General features: G+C 35.0%; 1 protein-coding gene across 1 annotated transcript in view; it reads left to right on the top strand.

Moving 5' to 3' along the window:
• The window catches only part of na (sodium leak channel non-selective protein na), a 228,890-nt gene that overhangs the window by 207,734 nt on the left and 1,894 nt on the right, over positions 1-19,262 (top strand). Inside the window, exons 27-29 of the mRNA XM_089091203.1 lie at positions 5,716-5,852; positions 8,230-8,380; positions 14,939-15,149. Of these exons, the coding sequence (XP_088947329.1) occupies positions 5,716-5,852; positions 8,230-8,380; positions 14,939-15,149 (499 nt within the window). The remainder of the gene's footprint in view (positions 1-5,715; positions 5,853-8,229; positions 8,381-14,938; positions 15,150-19,262) is intronic.

The following is a 19,262-nucleotide window of genomic DNA, read 5'->3' on the forward strand; positions in this document are numbered from 1 at the left end:
GGGCATAATTTACACCCCTTGCCCTGAGGGTTGTGGGGGATTGTCCTCCTCAAAAACATAATTTCTATCTGGCAATCCACAACACTGAACAAAATGGCTATCTAAAAATTTTGATTGGAAAACCTTTTAAATGGCTATTTAAAAATTTCAGTAAAAACCTTATGTGCCCCCAGGGCATAACTTACAACCCTTGCCCTGAGGGCTGTGGGGAAGTGTCCTCCTCAAAAACATAATTTCTATCTTGAAATCCACAACACTGAACAAAATGGCTATTTAAAAATTTTGTTTGAAGAAAAGGTGGGCGAGAGAGGGGGGCTAGTTGCCCTCAAATCACTTTCCACTATTAAAAAGGGCACTAGACCTTTGAATTACCAATCGAATGAGCCCTTTTTCAAGTTTCTACAATAAATATTTCAATAAAAACTTATATGCCCCCAGCGCATAACTTATAACCCTTGCTCTGAAGACTGTGAGGGGAGTGTCCTGCTCAAAGGTATAATTCCTGAGCTTTAACTGCGTGGAACAAAATGGCTATTTCAAAATTTTAATCGGATGTTTTTGGGGAAATGGTGGGCGTGGAAGGGGTGTTAGTTGCCTTCCAATTACTTTCGACTATTAAAAAGGGCACAAGCCATTTCAATTTCTAATCGAATGAGCCCTTTTTGAAGTTTCTACGACAACGCTTTCTATAAAAACTTTATATGCCCCCAGGGCATAACAGGCCTTTTGAATTTCCAATCGAATGAGCCATTTTTGAAGTTTCTATGACAACACCTTTTATAAAAACCTTAGCTTACAAGCATTGCCCCGAGGGTTGTGGGGGAGTGTCCTCCTCAAAACATATTTTCTATCTGGAAATCAACTACGCTGAACAAAATGGCTATCTCAAAATTTTGATTGGATGTGTTTGGGAGAATGATTGGCGTGGGGGGGGGCTAGTTGCCCTCCAATCACTTTCGACTATTAAAAAGAGCACTAGCCCTTTGAATTTCCAATCGAATGAACCTTTCTTGAAGCTTCTACGACAACGCCTTCTATAAAAACCTTATATACCCGCAGGGCATAACTTAAAACCCTTTCCCCGAGGGTTGTAGGGAAGTGTCCTCCTCAAAAATATATTTTCTATTTGGAAATCAACTACGCTGAACCAAGTGGCTATCTCAAAATTTTGATTGAATGTGTTTGGGGGAATAATGGGCGGGGGGGGGGCTTGTTGCCCTCCAATCACTTTTGACTATTAAAAAGGGCACTAGCCCTTTGAATTTCCAATCGAATGTGCCCTTTTAGAAGTTTCTACGAGAACACTTTCTATAAAAATCCGTATATGCCCCCAGGGCATAACTTACAATCCTTATCCTGAGGGCTGTGAGGAGTATGTCATCCTCAAAGACCTAATGTCCAGAATTTTAAACAACATAGAACCGAATGACTATCAAAAAATTTAGAACGGATGTGTTTGGGGAAGTGCAAGGCATGGAAGGGGGGTTATTTGCCGTCCAATCACTTTCAATTATTACAAAGGGCACTAGCCTTTTGAATTTCCAATCGAATGAGCCTTTTTTGAAGTTTCTACGACAACACCTTCTATAAAAACCTTAGCTTACAAGTCTTGCCCCGAGGGTTGTGGGGGAGTGTCCTCCTCAAAAAGACATTTTCTATCTGGAAATCAACTACGCTGAACAAAGTGGCTATATCAAATGTTGGTTGGATATGTTTGGGGGAATAATGGGCGTGGGGGGATAGTTGCCCTTCAATCACTTTCGACTATCAAAAAGGACACTAGCCCTTTGAATTTCCAATCGAATGAGCTTTTTTTGCAGTTTCTACGACAACGCCTTCTAAAAAACCTTATATGCCCCCAGGGCATAACTTACAACCCTAGCCCCGAGGGTTGTGGGGGAGTGTCCTCCTCAAAAACATCTTTTCTATTAGGACGTCAACTCCGTAGGACAAAATAGTGATAAAGCCATTTTTTAGGGATGCATGTTAAGGCCGAGTGGGCGCGGGGGGCTAGCTGCCCTCTAATAACTTTCGACTATTCAAAAGGGTACTAGCCACTCCAATTTCCAATCGAATGAGCCCTTTCTGAACTTCCTAAGACAACTCCTTCGATAGGAAGTGCCCGGGTATGGAGAAAAATAATACATTGTGCCCACATCGTTCTTTACTTAGGCAGCGCTAGTGCGCTGCCTATGATATATGTTATTGAGAAAGGTATGTATGTTTGAACTTTAATTTTCATGAAGACGAAGGGAACTCATGTGAGCCTTTCAGAAATGCGGAGGGGAGTGTAAAACAAGATCAAAATACGTTATGCGTATGCGGATTGTCAAAGGGGCGTAACTCAGGAATGGCTGAGTATATCAATTCGGAACTTTCAGAAAATGATAAGAGAAATGATCCAAAAGGCAATATTTGCATACTACCAATACCACTTCAGTTAAAACAACTACTACTACCACGCTACTCCATTTATAATATTCAGGGGAAATTTGAACTAAATCGAAATACGCTATACGCATGCACATTGTCGAAAGAGCGTATCTTAAGAAATGATTGGGGTATTAAGTTGGAACTTTCAGAGAATGCTTAAAGGGGAAGTTCATCTAACTAAATGTAATGTGTGCACACTACTGCTAATACTACTATCAGTGCTACACTTACTACTACTACTACTTCTATTGCAACTACTTGTAAGGCTAAGAGCATTGATATGAAAATTTCAATAAGTATATGAACATACAGGTTATCAAAAGGATATATCAGCAATGTCATAGCAATGGCTAATTAAATTCAGTTGAAACTTCCAGGACTTGATGAGAGGGATATACTGTTGGCGAAAAGGCAATATGTTTATACTACTGCTGCTGCTAGTACTACCGCTATTACGGTTAATACTACTACGAGTAATACCAATACTTCTACTCTGACTACTATAACAACTATGGCTAAGGGTATGAAGGTGAAATTTTCAAGGAAAAACGAGGGGGAATGTGAACTAAATTACAACATGCCGTCTGTATGCAGATTGTCAAAAGAGTGCAACAGCAATATCTTAGGAACAGTTTGATGTGTTAAGTTGAAACTAACAGGGCTTGTTGTGAGCGATGTTGAACTAACCGAAAGAAAAAATTTACATTCTAATACTATTACTTCTACTCATACTACTACTACTGCTAGTATTATCACCACTTTTTACTATTACTACTGCCACTAAATCTAAGGCTACTACTATTAATTCTACTACTACTACTACTACTACTACTGCTGCTGCTATTAAAACTAAGTGTATTAAGCCGAAAAACTTGGGAAACATTAAACTGTATGGAACTAAACAGAAACACACTATGCCCACACTGGTTGTCAAGAGGATGTATCAGGAATGCTTCAAGACAGGTTGATGGTATCAAGTTGAAACTTTCAGCATGTGTTCAAGGGGAAGAAACCAAAGGTGCTCTGCCTATACTGCAACCAATGCTACTACAAATGTTGTTACTACGCAAGCTAAGAGTATTAAGTTGAAGTTTTAAGGAATATTTCGGCGGGTGTTGAACTAAATCGAAGCAAACTTGGCACAATGTGTATGCTATTAATGCTACCATGACAGTTACTGTAACTAATGACGTTAAGGGTATTAAGGCGAAACTCTTAGGGAACGTTTATGGGGAGTTTCAATTAAACGAAAAAACTCTATGTAGGCAGGTTTTCAAAAGGATATATAAGCAATATCATAGGCAGTACCACTTTATAATAGCTAGAAATATCATTGAAACCCTTTAAAGGAGCTAAACCGAATCGAAATTAAAAGTTTTAGTTCCCTTTTTTAAAGTCAAAAGAGATTGGAGGGTAATCAGCCCTAATTCCAAGCCCATCCATTTTCCAAACACATCCAGTCAAAATTTTGAGACAGCCATGTTGTTTAGCATAGTAGAAAGGTCCAGCAACTATGTCTCTAAGGATATTTGGCATGTCAAACCCCCACAATTATCCAATTGGCCCATTATTATTTAAAACTAAATGTTTCTTTAAAACTAAATCAAAAGGCATTGTGTGTATTACTCCCAATAAGACACTGCAGCAATATACCGAGAACGACTGGGGGTAATAAGTTGATACTTTCGGGGAACAACTATTACTACTTCTGCTCTTACAATTTAATTAATCGAAAGAGCTTAAATGTATCCAGGCTGTTAAGGAGATTAGATAAAAATTTTTGGAATGGTATTAATTTTTATTTTTCAGGTCAACTTGAGGAAGTATAAAATTAAATTAAAAAATACTATATGTGTCAGGATTAAACAATTTTTAAACAGTTTCTACAATATACAAATAGCAATCCAAACTATATATTCTTACAGAAACAAATGGAAAAGATAGAAAAAGAAATCACGAAAAAGACTATGTCAATAAAAAACGAACAGAATTTAATTAAAAATAACTTTTTCCACAAAACAAGTTTTTCATAGAAAAGTAAAGATCTACATTAAGCCAAAAATGAGCATAAATAAAGTCAAATAATCTTCGAAGCGTAAAAATACCACAAATCACCATAAATAAATAAATGAAACTGAAAACGAAAAGAAATTACAATAAATAGCCGAGTCAAAGTCAAAACCAGCAAAAATTAACATGAGTAGGCTGATAACCCCCATGTCTTCTCAAGACCAGAAAATAATTTTAACTTTACTGAAAACAAAATACAATTTGTGTGTTCTCACTTTTTTTTCCTCTAATAAATAAAAAAATTTTAAGGAATGAAACTTTAAACTTTAAGGAATAAATATCGATATATGTAAATGAAACTGACAATCCACGGTCATTTTTTTTTCCAGCAAAGTGCATATTATGTTCTGGTCTTGAGAAGGCATGGGGGTTATTAGCCTTACTCGTTTTAGTTTTTGCTGGTTTTGAGTTTGACTAGGCTATTTATTGTAATTTCTGTTCGTTTTGAGTTTCAATTATTTATTGATAGTTATTTGTGGAAGATTTACGCTTTAAAGATTATTTGACTTTATTTCTGCTCATTTTTGGCTTAATGTAGCTCTTAACTTTTCTTTGAAAAACTTGTTTTGTGGAGAAAGTTTTTGCAATTAATATATATACAAGAAATTCATATTTCGGGCTCCGGAGCTTCCTGCTTCCTTTAATCCATTTCTGTTTGTAGATTAAAGGAGAATTATTTCCAAGCATACTCATTTAGGTATTAAAACACAATTTTAGGAACAGATTTGACAAAATCAGGCCAACAGGTTCTAAGTCATATTTATGCTCTTTGACGTGAAATTTAAAATGGTGAAGTATTTTTTTCTTTCTGGTTAAACCCTATATTCGTAATTTTGTACATTTGTTTGGCAATGCTGGGTCCGGAAATAGATGCCGCAGGACTGACGGGGAAGGGGCGTAGTCAATTAAATAAATTTACAATAAACATCGATGGACACCCTATGCGCCACAAATGACCCAGAAGGATCGATTTATTATTTTTAAAACTAATTTCACGAGAGATGATATATATATATATATATATATATATATATATATATATATATATATATATATATATATATATATATATATATATATATATATATATATATATATATATATATATATATATATATATATATATATATATATATATATATATATATATATATATATATATATATATATATGTGGCTAAATTCACCTATTCAACTTTTGATATTAACGCAGGTGAAGTTCGTGTTAAGACTGCTGCGGGGTCGTCTAGAAGTAGACCCACAACGGGACAGACTCTTGTTTAAGCATATGTGCCATGAACTAGAACGACTTCACAATGGGGAAGATGTCACATTTCATGACGTTCTCAAGTAAGTTCAACCACAAAGAGAATATATCATAAGCTAAAAGGCAGCTTTAAAAAAAGTAACATATTCAGAGTTAGGAGTAAAAAAGAATTTTTACTGCAAAAGAACTATGGGATCAGAGGTTACTGTGAGCTCCAAATACTGAGGTGAGAAACCTCAGTTGGAATGAAATGAGGTATTTGCGGATTTGTCTTTAAATATTACCCCAATGAGTATAGGTAGCCCAATATTCACACAGAGCACAGATCTGCGGAAAACCTTTATGGATTGCGTTTTCGGGAGGAACGCACGTGTCTCTTGCCGCTTATCCTTGCGGTTTTCTGCAAGGCGCATAAGTTGAAAAAATCCAACGCATGCGGTCAAACCGCTTGCGCATTACGGAAGAAAAGAAAATAGAGGCAATTGAAACGCTTATTTTAGCTGTTAAATTTTATCAAATAATCTATGACAAAAGTCATCCTGAGTGTAAAAGATCGAATTTAATTAAGAAGCCTTGGGATGAGATCTCGAGAGAGACGAATTGGCCTGGTAGAATGTGGTGAAAAGTAAACTGGACTGTTTTAACAGCAAGCTATCCACCAAAGTATGACCAAAACTCACAATCTACTGAAAGGAATGGGGAAGATACTTGTTTTACCATTCTGCGTTCCCACCTTTTTTGGACAAATGCAACTGTTGATTTGGTAATGTTGCTCTAATAGCCCAGCCTAGGCTTTGTAGGTATAGACTATGAATTGTAGCTGGGCCAAAGTCATGGGGACGATGCAATCTCCTATGTCATGGATCAAGCCGGGCAAACCTGTCAAAAAACATTGAATTTAGTGACTTAAATGCAGAAAAAGTGACCAACTGCAAAGATCCTGGTGAATTTGGAATATAGAACCATAATGAGATAGCTAGGAAATAAACATATCATTTGATTCAGAATTCCATCCAAATAGAACCATCATTTTCGGTGGAAATCAATTCCAGATGATTTTGACAATTCTGGAACTTGAAAAACCTAGTTGTGGTTTAGTTTTTGGCTCACACTATATTCAATGTCTTATTTCTCATATTTTTTGCCTTTCTAAATTTTTTGAACAGATTCTGCGGTTTCACAACTGTGGCGCGGAATACGCACCGCATTGCGTTTTCTACAACGCACTTGTCTGTCTGGAGATTAGGTAACTTATAAGAGTTGAAACTGGCGCTAGTATCGACAAAAAAACTATCAACACCATCTAGCGTTCGGCGACACTTGGCATTTTTTCCGTGTGATAATAAGAACAATTAGTTTGATAAGTGTAAGTGCTGAAATTAGTCTAGTAATAAGTGTCTGAACCTAGTTTCTGACAAAAAAAAACTTTCAGAGCTTGAAAAAAATGTCATATGTCACCAAACGCTAGGTGGTGTTAAAAGTATTTTTTTGCTGACATTAGCGCCAGTTTTCGTTCTTATAAGTTACCCATATCCTTCGTTTTATCCCACAATACCTACTACGAGTTATTAGCAGAATATTACCATGCTAAGCTTGTACTAATAGGGTAAAATCCTGTTAGACTATGACTAATCAATATTGTATTGATTTAAGAAATTAAAATGCGTAATAAGGAAAAGACTAAAACGTCAAAAAGGTTAAACCATTTACAATAAAGCTAGAGCTAATGGGTCGTTATGATCTGAGCCACAAGTCAGTCTGGTGAGTCTGTCCATAAAGACTCACTATAAAACTAGAGCCCTTGGGTCATTATGATCTGAGCCACAACTCAGTCTGGTGAGTCTCCCCATAATAGTAATGATAATTTACGATCAAGAATCATTTTTTAGCCAAGGTTGTAAGAGCTGCAATGCTCCTATAAGTACACTTTTCCTTAACTCTGTCTTCACCAATAAATACAAATTGTTTATCAGATCCAAGCCACATTTGGGTATCCTGCACTACCAGAACTTATCGTAGCATCTAAAAAAAATTACATATAGGCCTACGGCTAAAGCGATGAATGATTGAAGTCATTGATTTTTCCATCCTTGAGCTAAGATCAGCTGAGTTTTTAGTTTTTATTAAGAAGCATTTTTTGGAACCAAGAATGACATCAAAGATACAATAGAGAAACGCTTTGGTATCACAAGCTTCGTTTTCTAACACCCTGTGTCAGTAAAAAAAGAGGTCAAAACCAATTTTAGAAATTTTGAAGGAAAATTGACTGAACAAATCGATAGAGCATATTAAGTTTAAGAACGTCTGCTATGGATGTCATCAAAATTTAAGTAGCAGTTTATAACACATATACAAATGTCCTTGAAAAAATAAAATAAAGAAGTGTCATCTAAACGTAAAATTATAATTTGTTTGACACTAAAATTGTTGAATGTTTTTAACACGTATGTTACTTTTCAGTATGTTGTCGTACCGGTCAGTTGATATTAGGAAGTCCCTACAGCTTGAAGAGCTTATTGAGAGAGAGGAGTTAGAGTACCTTATCGAAGAGGAGGTTGCCAAACAAACCATCAGAACCTGGCTCAATAGTGCTCTGAAAAGAATCAGGCTGGTCAGAATTTTTTTCTTTTGTTTTATAGGCCTAGGGTAACAGTGTTAATCATAATCTTTCAATGGGTCAATTTTTTAACTCAACTTCGTTCAGCACAGCCCTACTTGACTCAATGCGATTCAACTCAACCCTGGTCCAACTCAACCCATGTTTAGCTCAACCCGTGTTCGACATTTGACCATATCCCTGCCAACCCCACTTAGCTAAGCTACACTCAAGTAACTCCGTCAAAGCCAACTTTACTCATTTAACACCATCCATTTTGACATCATTTATCTCAACCCCCATGCAACGAATCCTAATTTAACATAAAACCATTAAACTTAACCCCGATTCAACTGAACCTTTAATCAACTCAAACCTAATTCAACAACAATTCTTCGCGACCCCCCACAAATCTCAACCTTACCGGATACAACTCAGCTTTTGTTCCTATTTAACTCAACCCCAATTCAAATCAATCAATTCATTCGACTAAACCTTCTTCAACTCAAGCCCATTTAACTCTATTCCAATGTATATCAACCTCCATCCAATTCAACCCCAATTCGATTCGACCTCTACAATTCTGAGTGCAATTATGTAAAAAAAAAGCAAGTTTTTTCAACTAAATGTAAGGAGCAACATTAAAACTTAAAAGGAACAGAAATTATTACGTATATGAGGGGGTTCGCCCCGTAGTCACTACCTCGCTCTTTCAGCAGAATAATCAACAGAATAAGCCAATTCATTTGATATATCTATTTGGTACCAGAATTCCATTTTTTAGAGTTTCGGTTATTATTGGGCCGGGTCGCTCCTTACTTACAGTTCGTTACCAGGAACTGTTTGACTCAACTTCTAATTAACTTAAAACTAAACTAAATTGAAATGCGTAACTTTTGGAGTAATTGATAAAGGCTGGCGTTAACGAAATTGTTTATTCATTAGTTAATTATTGTGTTTTTCTTATTTATGCTACTTTAAGGGACTTGGGAAGGTACGTTTTAAGCTAATGAGACGTAGAAAGCGTTTTGGCGTAATTTAGAACCTTTGAGAAAATCAGTCCGCCCTGACTAACCAGTTTCAAACGGATATCTTTAAGCATAATGATGTAACTCCCCAATGAATTCAGTATCGTTTAACTGCGTGAGATTGAGTTTAATAGCATTGAGTTAAATAAAGCGTTAAGTTACATGGTGTTGGATTAAATGAGGGTAGAGTTTAACAGTTGTTGAGAGAATTAAGAGTTAAAATAAACGGGATTCAGTGGAATAGGGTTGAAATGCATTTGATTTCGTTGAATATGGGTGGAATAAAACGACTGTAAAACTGTAAGGGATTAAGTTGAATTGAATTTTTTGAACGGAGTTAAGTTATATGAGTGTGGATTCTATAATCTACTTAAAATTTGAGCAGCATCATTTTCTATTTTAGCATAGCTGCACTGGCTTTAGAAGTATTTTTTATTAAGACTATGACATTTACTAACATCCATTAGATTCATGGGGGGCATAAAATGCAGTATGGATCACTAAAAATCCATGGGACTAGCCCTCGCAAATAATAACCGTTTGTACCGTAATTTTTGGTACTAATTTCAAATCTGGAAATAATACTCTATATCTTTAAAATATCAATAAGAACTCAGCTACGGAGAAAACACTTCTCTTATCTCATTTTGTTTTTTCAATATTTTGTGCTAGTACATAACTAAATTTTGTTATCACGTTCCTTGAATTCCTATTAGCCAAACAATATGGCTTAATGTCTTTTGAAAAGCAAAAAATTGGATCTACTAGTATTAGGGGCCTTGGTTTTTGTTTTGTCTTTTTATTCTCCGCGGTGCACAGCAGTTTAAAACCTACCTAAAATAAATCTATTATATATATATATATATATATATATATATATGTATATATATATATATATTGAAAAATATATATATATATATTGAAAAAATATATTATTGTAATGACAATTTGGTTGCAGTACCCTCATGCAATGGACATGTGATGTATTCCCCTTTCTCACTCATACAAAAGGTTTGAAGATAGGACTTTTGATATCAAAAATATTTTTTTCACATATCTGATGATTTTTTGTCTAAAAATAAGCAGTTCAAATTATTAGGCAGTGAAAAAACAATAAAAAAAAATATGTTGAAAATTTCAATCACTGTAAATGTGATCGGAATATCCAGTATATTTTTTGACTGTTTTTTTTCAGTGTCTAATAATAGGATTTATCCCTATTCGAGCTGTTTATTTATCGTCATGAAAAGACATTGTGGTCTTCGATATTACCTACGTTCTTCGTCTAAAGCCTTGTTTTGTCCTGAAATCCCCTTCTTTTGTCCAAAATAACTGCTTGTTAATAGAGTTCGAAAAATCTGAAATATGTTATATTAAAACAAATAACAATTAAATGAAAGAAACTAGTTTTTCTTATAACGAAAGTGAAGAGAAGCATTAAAACTTAAAGCTACATACTACACCGGAGCACTTAAAGCACTTATACTACACCGGAGGGAGGTTGCTAGCCCCGTTACTCTCTGTATTACGCTATACTTTGACTTAGTTTTTGACTAGTTAGTTTGACTTACTTTTTCTACTTTCCTGCAAAATTTCATTCAATAAAATTTCATTCAATATGTTTTGATAGGTAGATTTTCATTATTTTTATGAGAGTTTAGATGGGGCAAACTAGGTGCTACTGCCTTATGTACGAGTGAGATAGCAGAAATGCAAGAAATGCAAGAAATGCAGAAATGCAACTAAGATCACTTCATAAAGAAGAATTGCGAAGCCAGAGATATAATATAATGACGAGAAAGATTCTAAGCAACTGTCATTAATGCCAAGCGATGTCCCATTAATGAACAATTTTCTATTCATGCCGATCAAGATACATTTATTGCATCACCGCTCCATACGGATTAAGAATTTCGAATTCTTGAAAATTGTTCAAAACTTTTATTAAGGCAATGATCCACGACTCAAAGGCTCTGTGTTAATTGTACAACTGGACACCAGTATTATGACAGCTGAACAAGGTGTCTTCTTAGGTCTGCAGCTATTAAAATTTCATTACTGGTATTCATTTTGTAGACTTAATTGACGATACCAAAAGTGTCGGATGAGGAGTCAGTCGTAGCCAGCTTCCTTGAAAGTCATTAATCTGCTGACTAAGTCCTATTGTATAGAATCAGTGTGCTAAGATATATAAGTCTATGCAACGTGTCGCTTCGAACTCGAATCACATATTGAATTCTTACTAAAAGCTGAGTTCAGTTATACATGAAGATAGTTAGCGTTTTTACGTGGACAGTGACTGGTAGTGACGAGTTCCTGCTAATATGATCGAGGGAAGGGAGTGATGTTAGCTTATTGTAGATGAATGCCTTAGCATAAATTTTATTCCTCAGCAAAATAAAAACACAAAAGGTTCAAGCTAAACATATTTTAATAAGCATTTGAGTTGAATTTTCATGCACAATAAAAATTTTTCATGCACAGTTTTCATGCACAGAATTTTCATGCACAGTTTTTTCATGCACAATAAAAATAATATTTTTATATCCTGAAATTCAAACTCCTGGTGTTATTTTTCAATCTCCCGAGGATGGTTGTCCCTAAAAAAGCCCTATTTTGTGCAGCAGATCAAAATTTTTATTCCAACTCTGTCAAAATGTCCTAAACTTGTGATAGGCTAAATCATTTAATTAAAACCTAAATAAATTTAAAATTCACAGTAAAAAAGGAATTTAAGGCCCTGAAAAACCTTTAAAACTGTACTAGTTTTCCAAGACTACACCAGTGGTGCATATAGTTGTGAAGTATACAATTGTGCAGTCTATAATCTACGTATTATAAACAAATTAAAATAGAAATAACAGTAAGGGACATGAATGAGTTCTGGAGGGTTCAGAGCAAAAAGTGCGAGAGTAGTTTCGTCAATTAAGGTTTAAAAGAGTAACTTGTTTTAAATGCGACGATAAGGGATAAGAAAATTGCTTTAGAAACTTCACTTATCTGGATAGCATAATGAATAAGGTAGGTGGGTGTAAGGAAGGTCTAAAAAGTATAGTAATCAAAGTAGATTGCTATTTTGCATCTGAATTGTTTGAAAGTACCTTTAGCTTAGTTTAGAACCTATGATAATCTATAGTAGCTAAGTATGGTTCTAAAACGTATAAAAAAAAAAATCAGAAAGAAATAATCTATGAAAAGGCACTGCAAAAATTATTTTATTTTTGTTTTTTTGGCAATTAAACTGAAGTAAACAAAGTAAAGTTAGAAGAGGTCATCTATTAGATTTTTTTTTCAACTGTGAAAATTTAAAAAGAGATAGCAAAAATGAAGCTCTGATCTGAGGGTCGGATCTTCAGGGTGTAGCCACCTGACAACACATTCAAACTGTCAGATAACTGCACCCTATGTGTAAAGTGTTGTTAAAATTCAAACAAATCAAGCTGTTCTCTAGAACCTTTATTTAAAGTATAACCTGCTCGCTTGAGGTTCTCTTACTGCAAGTAGTAACTTATTTCAATAAGATATAGAGCTACCACAAAAGATTTTCTTCAGAATGGCAAATCTTTTTGGACAAGATGCAGGGAAACTGCGGCAACCTAGCGATGGATATAAGCAGTAATATAAGCAAGAACGTATAACCGAAGCTAGATTCAATTAATCGCAGCCAATAAGTAAATCCGTGTGACTTAGCACTGCAATATTAAATGAGACATGTTTTCTTTTGTTCATAACAAGCTTTTTCAACATTGCAGAGAGAGGTTTCCACCATGTCAAAATGTCACTTTTCACATATATTGGGTTTCTATAAGAAATTGGGACTTGGTTTGGCTGAAATTGTGTTGTTAAGTGTTGTTAAAATTGTTTTATGTAGTTTTTCTAGAGAACCTTATCATGGTTAAAACATTTTGGCACCGAGGGCTAAATGTCCAAATAATTGGACTCCAAAAAAAGCTGGGGATGTCTTGCTTTGTTCCATTCGTTACTGGTGGTTTGTATTTTTACAGTGTACAATCCTTAACTAGAACGGAGGGATCTAAGGCCAAATGATTATGGTTTAGACACTAATAAATGGGAGAAAGGACTGTCAGTAGGCTTAGAAGCAATGAATCATAGTAGTATTAATCATGGTAGTATGAATCATAGTGCTTCTAAGCCAGTATGCTTAGAAGCAATGAATCATTCAATAGTCATCTAAAAACATTGATAAAACACTAGTAGCAAACGAGATATCTAGTTATACCTGGCACCGAGAGTTTAGGAGTAAAAAAACAGTAATTTTTTTTCTTAATCTTGATTCCTTTCCTCCTCACTCCTCACACAACTTTCCTCCTTTCCTCCTCACTCCTCACACAACTTTCCTCCTTTCCTCCTCACTCCTCACACAACTTTCCTCCTTTTCTCCTCACTCAAATTTTAGTCACTATGTGTTGCGTGGCTTTATGAGTCAATACCCCCAATGATCCAAATATCTAAAGAGAGGAAGGCCTGATTATTAGATCACTCTATTAAAAGTACTAAAAAAAACTTTAGCGTAAAGGGCGAGGTATTGACTAGGGGGCGAACCTCCTCATACACGTAATAATTTCTGTTCGTTTTAAATTTTAATGTTGCTCTTTCCTTTCAGTTAAAAAAACTTGTTTTTTCTCTTTAATTTTTGATCCTTTCTGAAATAATACTGGGAAATTCGGCGCCCCCTCCATAGAAATGTCCCTTCCCCCAAGAAAAATCCTCCATGGAAAGATCCTCCCACGATCCTAAAGCAGGTATTTAGGGGACAATTACCCCTTAGAACTGAAGAATATTATTTCTGGTATTTTTAGTGACAAATACTTCTTTTTAGGGTAGACTATTTCTAAAAAAAAAAAAAAAAAAAAAAAAAAAAAAAAAAAAAAAAAAAAAAAACAGAATTATCTCCCAAGATTTCAAAAAATATATTTTCTTTCAATGAAATATCCAAGTCCTATTTAAAATAAATTTAGATTTAATCATAAATTTAATTATTGGAATAACTGTTCAACATTAAAGAAAAAGGTGTTACGGACCATAGATAAAAAAAAGCAGTAGCATTTTTTTTCCTAATCTTGATTCCTTTCCTCCTCCCTCAAATTTTAGTCACTATGAGTTGAGCGGCTTTATGAGTCGATACCCCCAAGGATAAAGTCAAATCACAAGGATGTACTTGCTTACTCTGTCACCAAAGGTTGTAAATAGTTTTGATCCATTACATTGGCACCCATAAGCTGAATTTTAGGAGGGGGCGGGGGGTCTTAGCTAGTCTAATCGGCACTTCCAATGGTATAATAGAAGTCTCAAAACAAAAGTCTAAAACATAAGGCAGCATCATTAAGCCAGGGAGGCTGGAGCCCCCATATGGGCGCCCATGATCCGTTATTATTTTAGGTGGGCGCTTTAGAGCCTTTCGATTGGTATTTTTCACATTTTGAGCTGACAAATTAAAAGACTACAACTATAGTAATGGAGTTTAAAAATGCCTGGAATGGCACCATTACGATTAAAAATAATCTGAACCTGATTTGTTTTGCAGAAGGAAAGAACCACCTTAATAGCTGACCTGAGAGCTACTAACGAACCTTTATTGAATCCTTTGGGAGAAATCATCCCGGGTCAAATGTTTGAGATGGACAGCAAAGAAGAAACAAAACTGAGAAGAAGAGGGCATCTGCTGGTTAGATCAGACAGTACAGGATCTGTATCTCTGTTAGGTAGAAGAACGTTTAAAAGCTCTCGACTTTCAGGTACGTTATTTTACTGATATTAAGTAACATAAAGAAAAAAATAGCGAGATTTTGGATAAACTGTTAGGTTGTGCATAAGGTGTTCCAAACAAAACCATTACAAATTTATAATTTTGCCCAAATTATATCTTTATATTTTAGCAACAAAGCCAAAAAGTAGTGGTTTTGAGAAAAGATCATGATTCTGCTTTGTGAACGGGTGAACTTCACAAAAACGACTTCTGAATATTATAATTTTTTTATTATAAAGGTTTATGTTCTCTTTGCAGGCGTTGGTATGTTATTATTCTGCTTTCTTACGGTTTTAATGTATCAAAGGAAGAAAATTTTGCTATCTTGCCTTAGCCGAGATACAATTTTTCCATCTACCGGACTGAATTTTTGAAATTTAGTGTATAGAGTTTTCTAGATTAAAATGCTTTGAAAGTTGGGTGGAAATCGTTAACAAATGACCATTTCCGAATATACGGACATCTTGTTGGGTGTATTTTAACATCACCCTCTACTTTCCCTAAAAGTTTCAACTTAATGCTAAAGCTGTTCCTGATATATCAAAATGTCATTTTGACAACCTGAATTTCCTTAAAAGTCTTTTGATTTAGCTAAATATCCCCCTTAACGCTCCCTGAAAGTCTCATTTGAATACCCTTAGTTATTACTGAGATGTTGCAGAAACGTCTTATTGGCAACGTGGATGCAGATAGTGTCTTTTCATTTAGTCCAACATCCTTCTCAACATTACATGAAAGTTTAAACTTGATACCCTTAAACATTCCTGAGATTTTGCAAATAGGCCCTTTTCACAAGCTGGATGTGTATAGTGGCTTTCGATTTAGTTCAACATCTCCCTCAACATTCCCTGAAAGTTTTAACTTAATATCCTGTAATAGATGTTCCTGAGATATTGCTGATATGTTCTTTTGACATCCTGGATGCATATGGTGTCTTTCGATTTAATTCAACATCCCCCTCAACTTGTGCTGGAGGTTTCGACTTAATACCCTGTTAAGTCGCCTGTTCCTGAGACAGTCACCTGTTCCTGAGATGTTGCAGATATGCCTTTTTGACAAGCCAGATGAAAAGACGTCTTAAAATATAGGTTAACATTCCCCTAAGTAGACCCTGTAAGTTTCAACTCTTAGCCGTTCCTGAAAAATTGCGGACATGCCCTTTTGGCAACCTAAAAGCGCATAGTGTCTTTTAATTTAGTTCAACAACCCCATCAACATTTCCTGAAAGTTTCACATTAGTACCCCTAGCCTTTTGGACACCCAGGGTGAAAATTCCCCTTTCCTATGGACCTTTTGACAATTTCAAATAAAACAACAATTTAAAATTTTTTATCGGATGTATTTATGGGTTGAAGAGGAGGAATGAACAGCTTAAAGCCCTTGGGGGTTGGTTGCACTCCAATTACTGATAAACTAATTACCCTTAGAAAATACACTAGAACTTCCATTTTTCAATCGAATGAGCCCCTCCAGAGTTTCTAAGGCAATTCCTTCCAAACGAAGGCCCTAGGGGGAAAAAAAAATAAAACACTGAAGCCTATGACTTGGGAAAATGTCGTCATCGGAAAAAGGGAAAATGATTTTTAAAATGTTTAGACTTTTGTTTAATGTTTTTTACATTTAATTAAAAAAAAGTTATCTCTAGCTTACACACTACTTTAAAGTGACCACTCACGTATAAAAGCCGTATAAATAACATCGATTTTACAGATACGAGTATTTTCCAAGGGCTTAGGTTGAACAATATATTTTTGCTAAGGTTTAGTTTACACTTAGGGACTGTCACGTCATCGCCACGTTTTTAAACATGCTAGATACTCATTTTTCGCTAGTCAGAAAGTACTAAAGCAAACAAACACCTTCAAAACTTCAGCTAAACGTATAATTAAAATGTTTGTTTCAAGCTTGTTATAGTTAACAGTTTATTTGAAGTTATTTTAGGTTTGAACTCAGACTGAACATATCGAGCGCCTAAACGGGGCCCAAGAAGGTAAGACAGCAGGATGACCTTAGCTCCCTCCTCCAGAACATCGAAAATTCACAGAGAGTGCAATTTCGTAAAATTTTCATAGCAAATGACGTTTTTTCGACAAAAAGAAAGAAAAAATAAAAAACTAAATCCTCTTTCCAAATTTTTTGCTGGTCCCCCTTCCCTTGAAAAGTTTTTATGGATGTCCTTGAATAGCATTTTTAGTAATTAATTTGAAAAAAAAACTTTCCGAAAAACAAGTTTTTCAAAGAAAAACAAAGGCCACGTTAAGCTTAAGGTCAGCAGAAATAAATTCTTATCATCATTCAAACTCAAAAGAACGAGAAATTAATATTAAGGAATACATGAAACCTGAACTAAATCAAAACTAACTATGGGCATGTAGATTGTCAAAACGGTGACACATCAATATATCAAGAACAGTTTTTCATTATTAAGTTGGACGTTTCAGGGTAAGTTGTGCCGGATCTTAATAATTTTATTTATTAAAGTTAAAAAAGTGAAAACATTTAAAATGTGTTTTGTTTTCAGTAAAGTGCAAATTGTGTTCTGGTTTTGAGAAAGCATGGGGGTTGTCAGCCCTTATCGTGCTGTTTTCTGATGGTTTTGAGTTTGGATCGGTTATTTATTGTAATTTCTGTTCGTTTTTGGTTTCATTTATTTATTGATGGTGATTTGTGGTAGTTTTACGCTTGGAAAATTATTTGGGTACTTATATGTTATAGTGCTGACACTAAAGTTCTTCATCTAAGTAGAACATGTTTCTCTGACGCTCAATCCTAATGAAATTAAATAAAAAAACAAGTTTTTTTAACTGAAAGTAAGGAACGACGGTAAAACTTAGAATGAATAGAAATTATTCCGTATATGAAAGGAGCTGTCCCCTCCGCAACGCCTCGCTCTTTACGCTAAAGTTTTTTATTGTTTAAAAAATAGAGTTGTGAGAAAGTCAAACTTTAGCATAAAGAGCGAGGCGCTGAGGAGGGGACAGCCACTTTAATATACGGAATAATTTCTGTTCGTTTTAAGTTTTAACGTCGTTCTTTACTTTCAGTTAAAAAAAAACTTGTTTTTTTTATTTAATTTTTGAACGTTTTTGAATTAATGCAGGTTTTGATCTTGGCTCACCAACCTGAATAATTAAAACAAAATTTGCATATTAATTTTACTTTTATTTGGTTAAATGGCTTTCTCGAAACTTGTTTAATTTTATTTACAAACGTTTTTATTAGTAATAAATATACGTAACTTACGAATTAACTTACGTAACAAACTTCTATATTCATATTTTTTAACACGCATATTAGGGGGTTCGCCCTCTAGTCAATACCTTGCTCTTTAAGCTAAACTTCGAATTTTGTTCCAATTCTTTGAAAATGACCGCTTAATCACAAAGGCCGTTAGTTAGAATAAATACCTCTTATGAAAGTACTAAAAAATCTTTGGCTTAAAGAGCAAGGTATTGACTAGGGGGTGAACCCAATCATATATGTAATATTTTCTGTTCGTTTAAATTTTTGATGTTGCTGCTGTCGCAGTTGAAAAACTTGTTTTTCTTAAATTTAATTTCTGATCTTTTTTAAATAATGCTGGGAAATCCGGCGTTCCCTTCATAGCAATGTCCCTTCCCCCATGACGACTTCCTTCATGGAAATATCTACCCATATAACCCCCGACCCCCCCCCCCCCACTACCAGAAAAAATCCCCCCTGAAAACTACTATATGTTAACATTGGGTAAAGTTCATAACTTTCAGCCCTCCCCCCGGGGACTTCGGGGGATAAAGTCATCCTAAAAGACATACTTATCATATTTTCGAACATGTTGAACAAAATGGCTATCTCAAAATTTTGATCGGGAGACTTTGGGGAAAAAATGAGCGTGGGAGGGGGCCTAGTTGCCCTCCATTTTTTTAGTCACTTAAAAAGGGCACTAGAACTTTTAATTTCAATTCCAATGAGCTCTCCCACGATATTCTAGGACCACTGAGTCGATACGATCACCCCTGGGGAAAAAAAACAAAAACAAAAAAAAACAATTAACACACATCCGTGATCTTTCTTCTGGCAAAAAATGCAACATTCCACATTTTTGTAGATAGGAGCTTGAAAC

Source organism: Artemia sp. Qi Xiang Cuo, chromosome 6, assembly GCF_049724085.1.
Source record: "Artemia sp. Qi Xiang Cuo chromosome 6, ASM4972408v1, whole genome shotgun sequence".
NCBI classification, from domain to species: Eukaryota; Metazoa; Arthropoda; class Branchiopoda; order Anostraca; family Artemiidae; genus Artemia; species Artemia sp. Qi Xiang Cuo.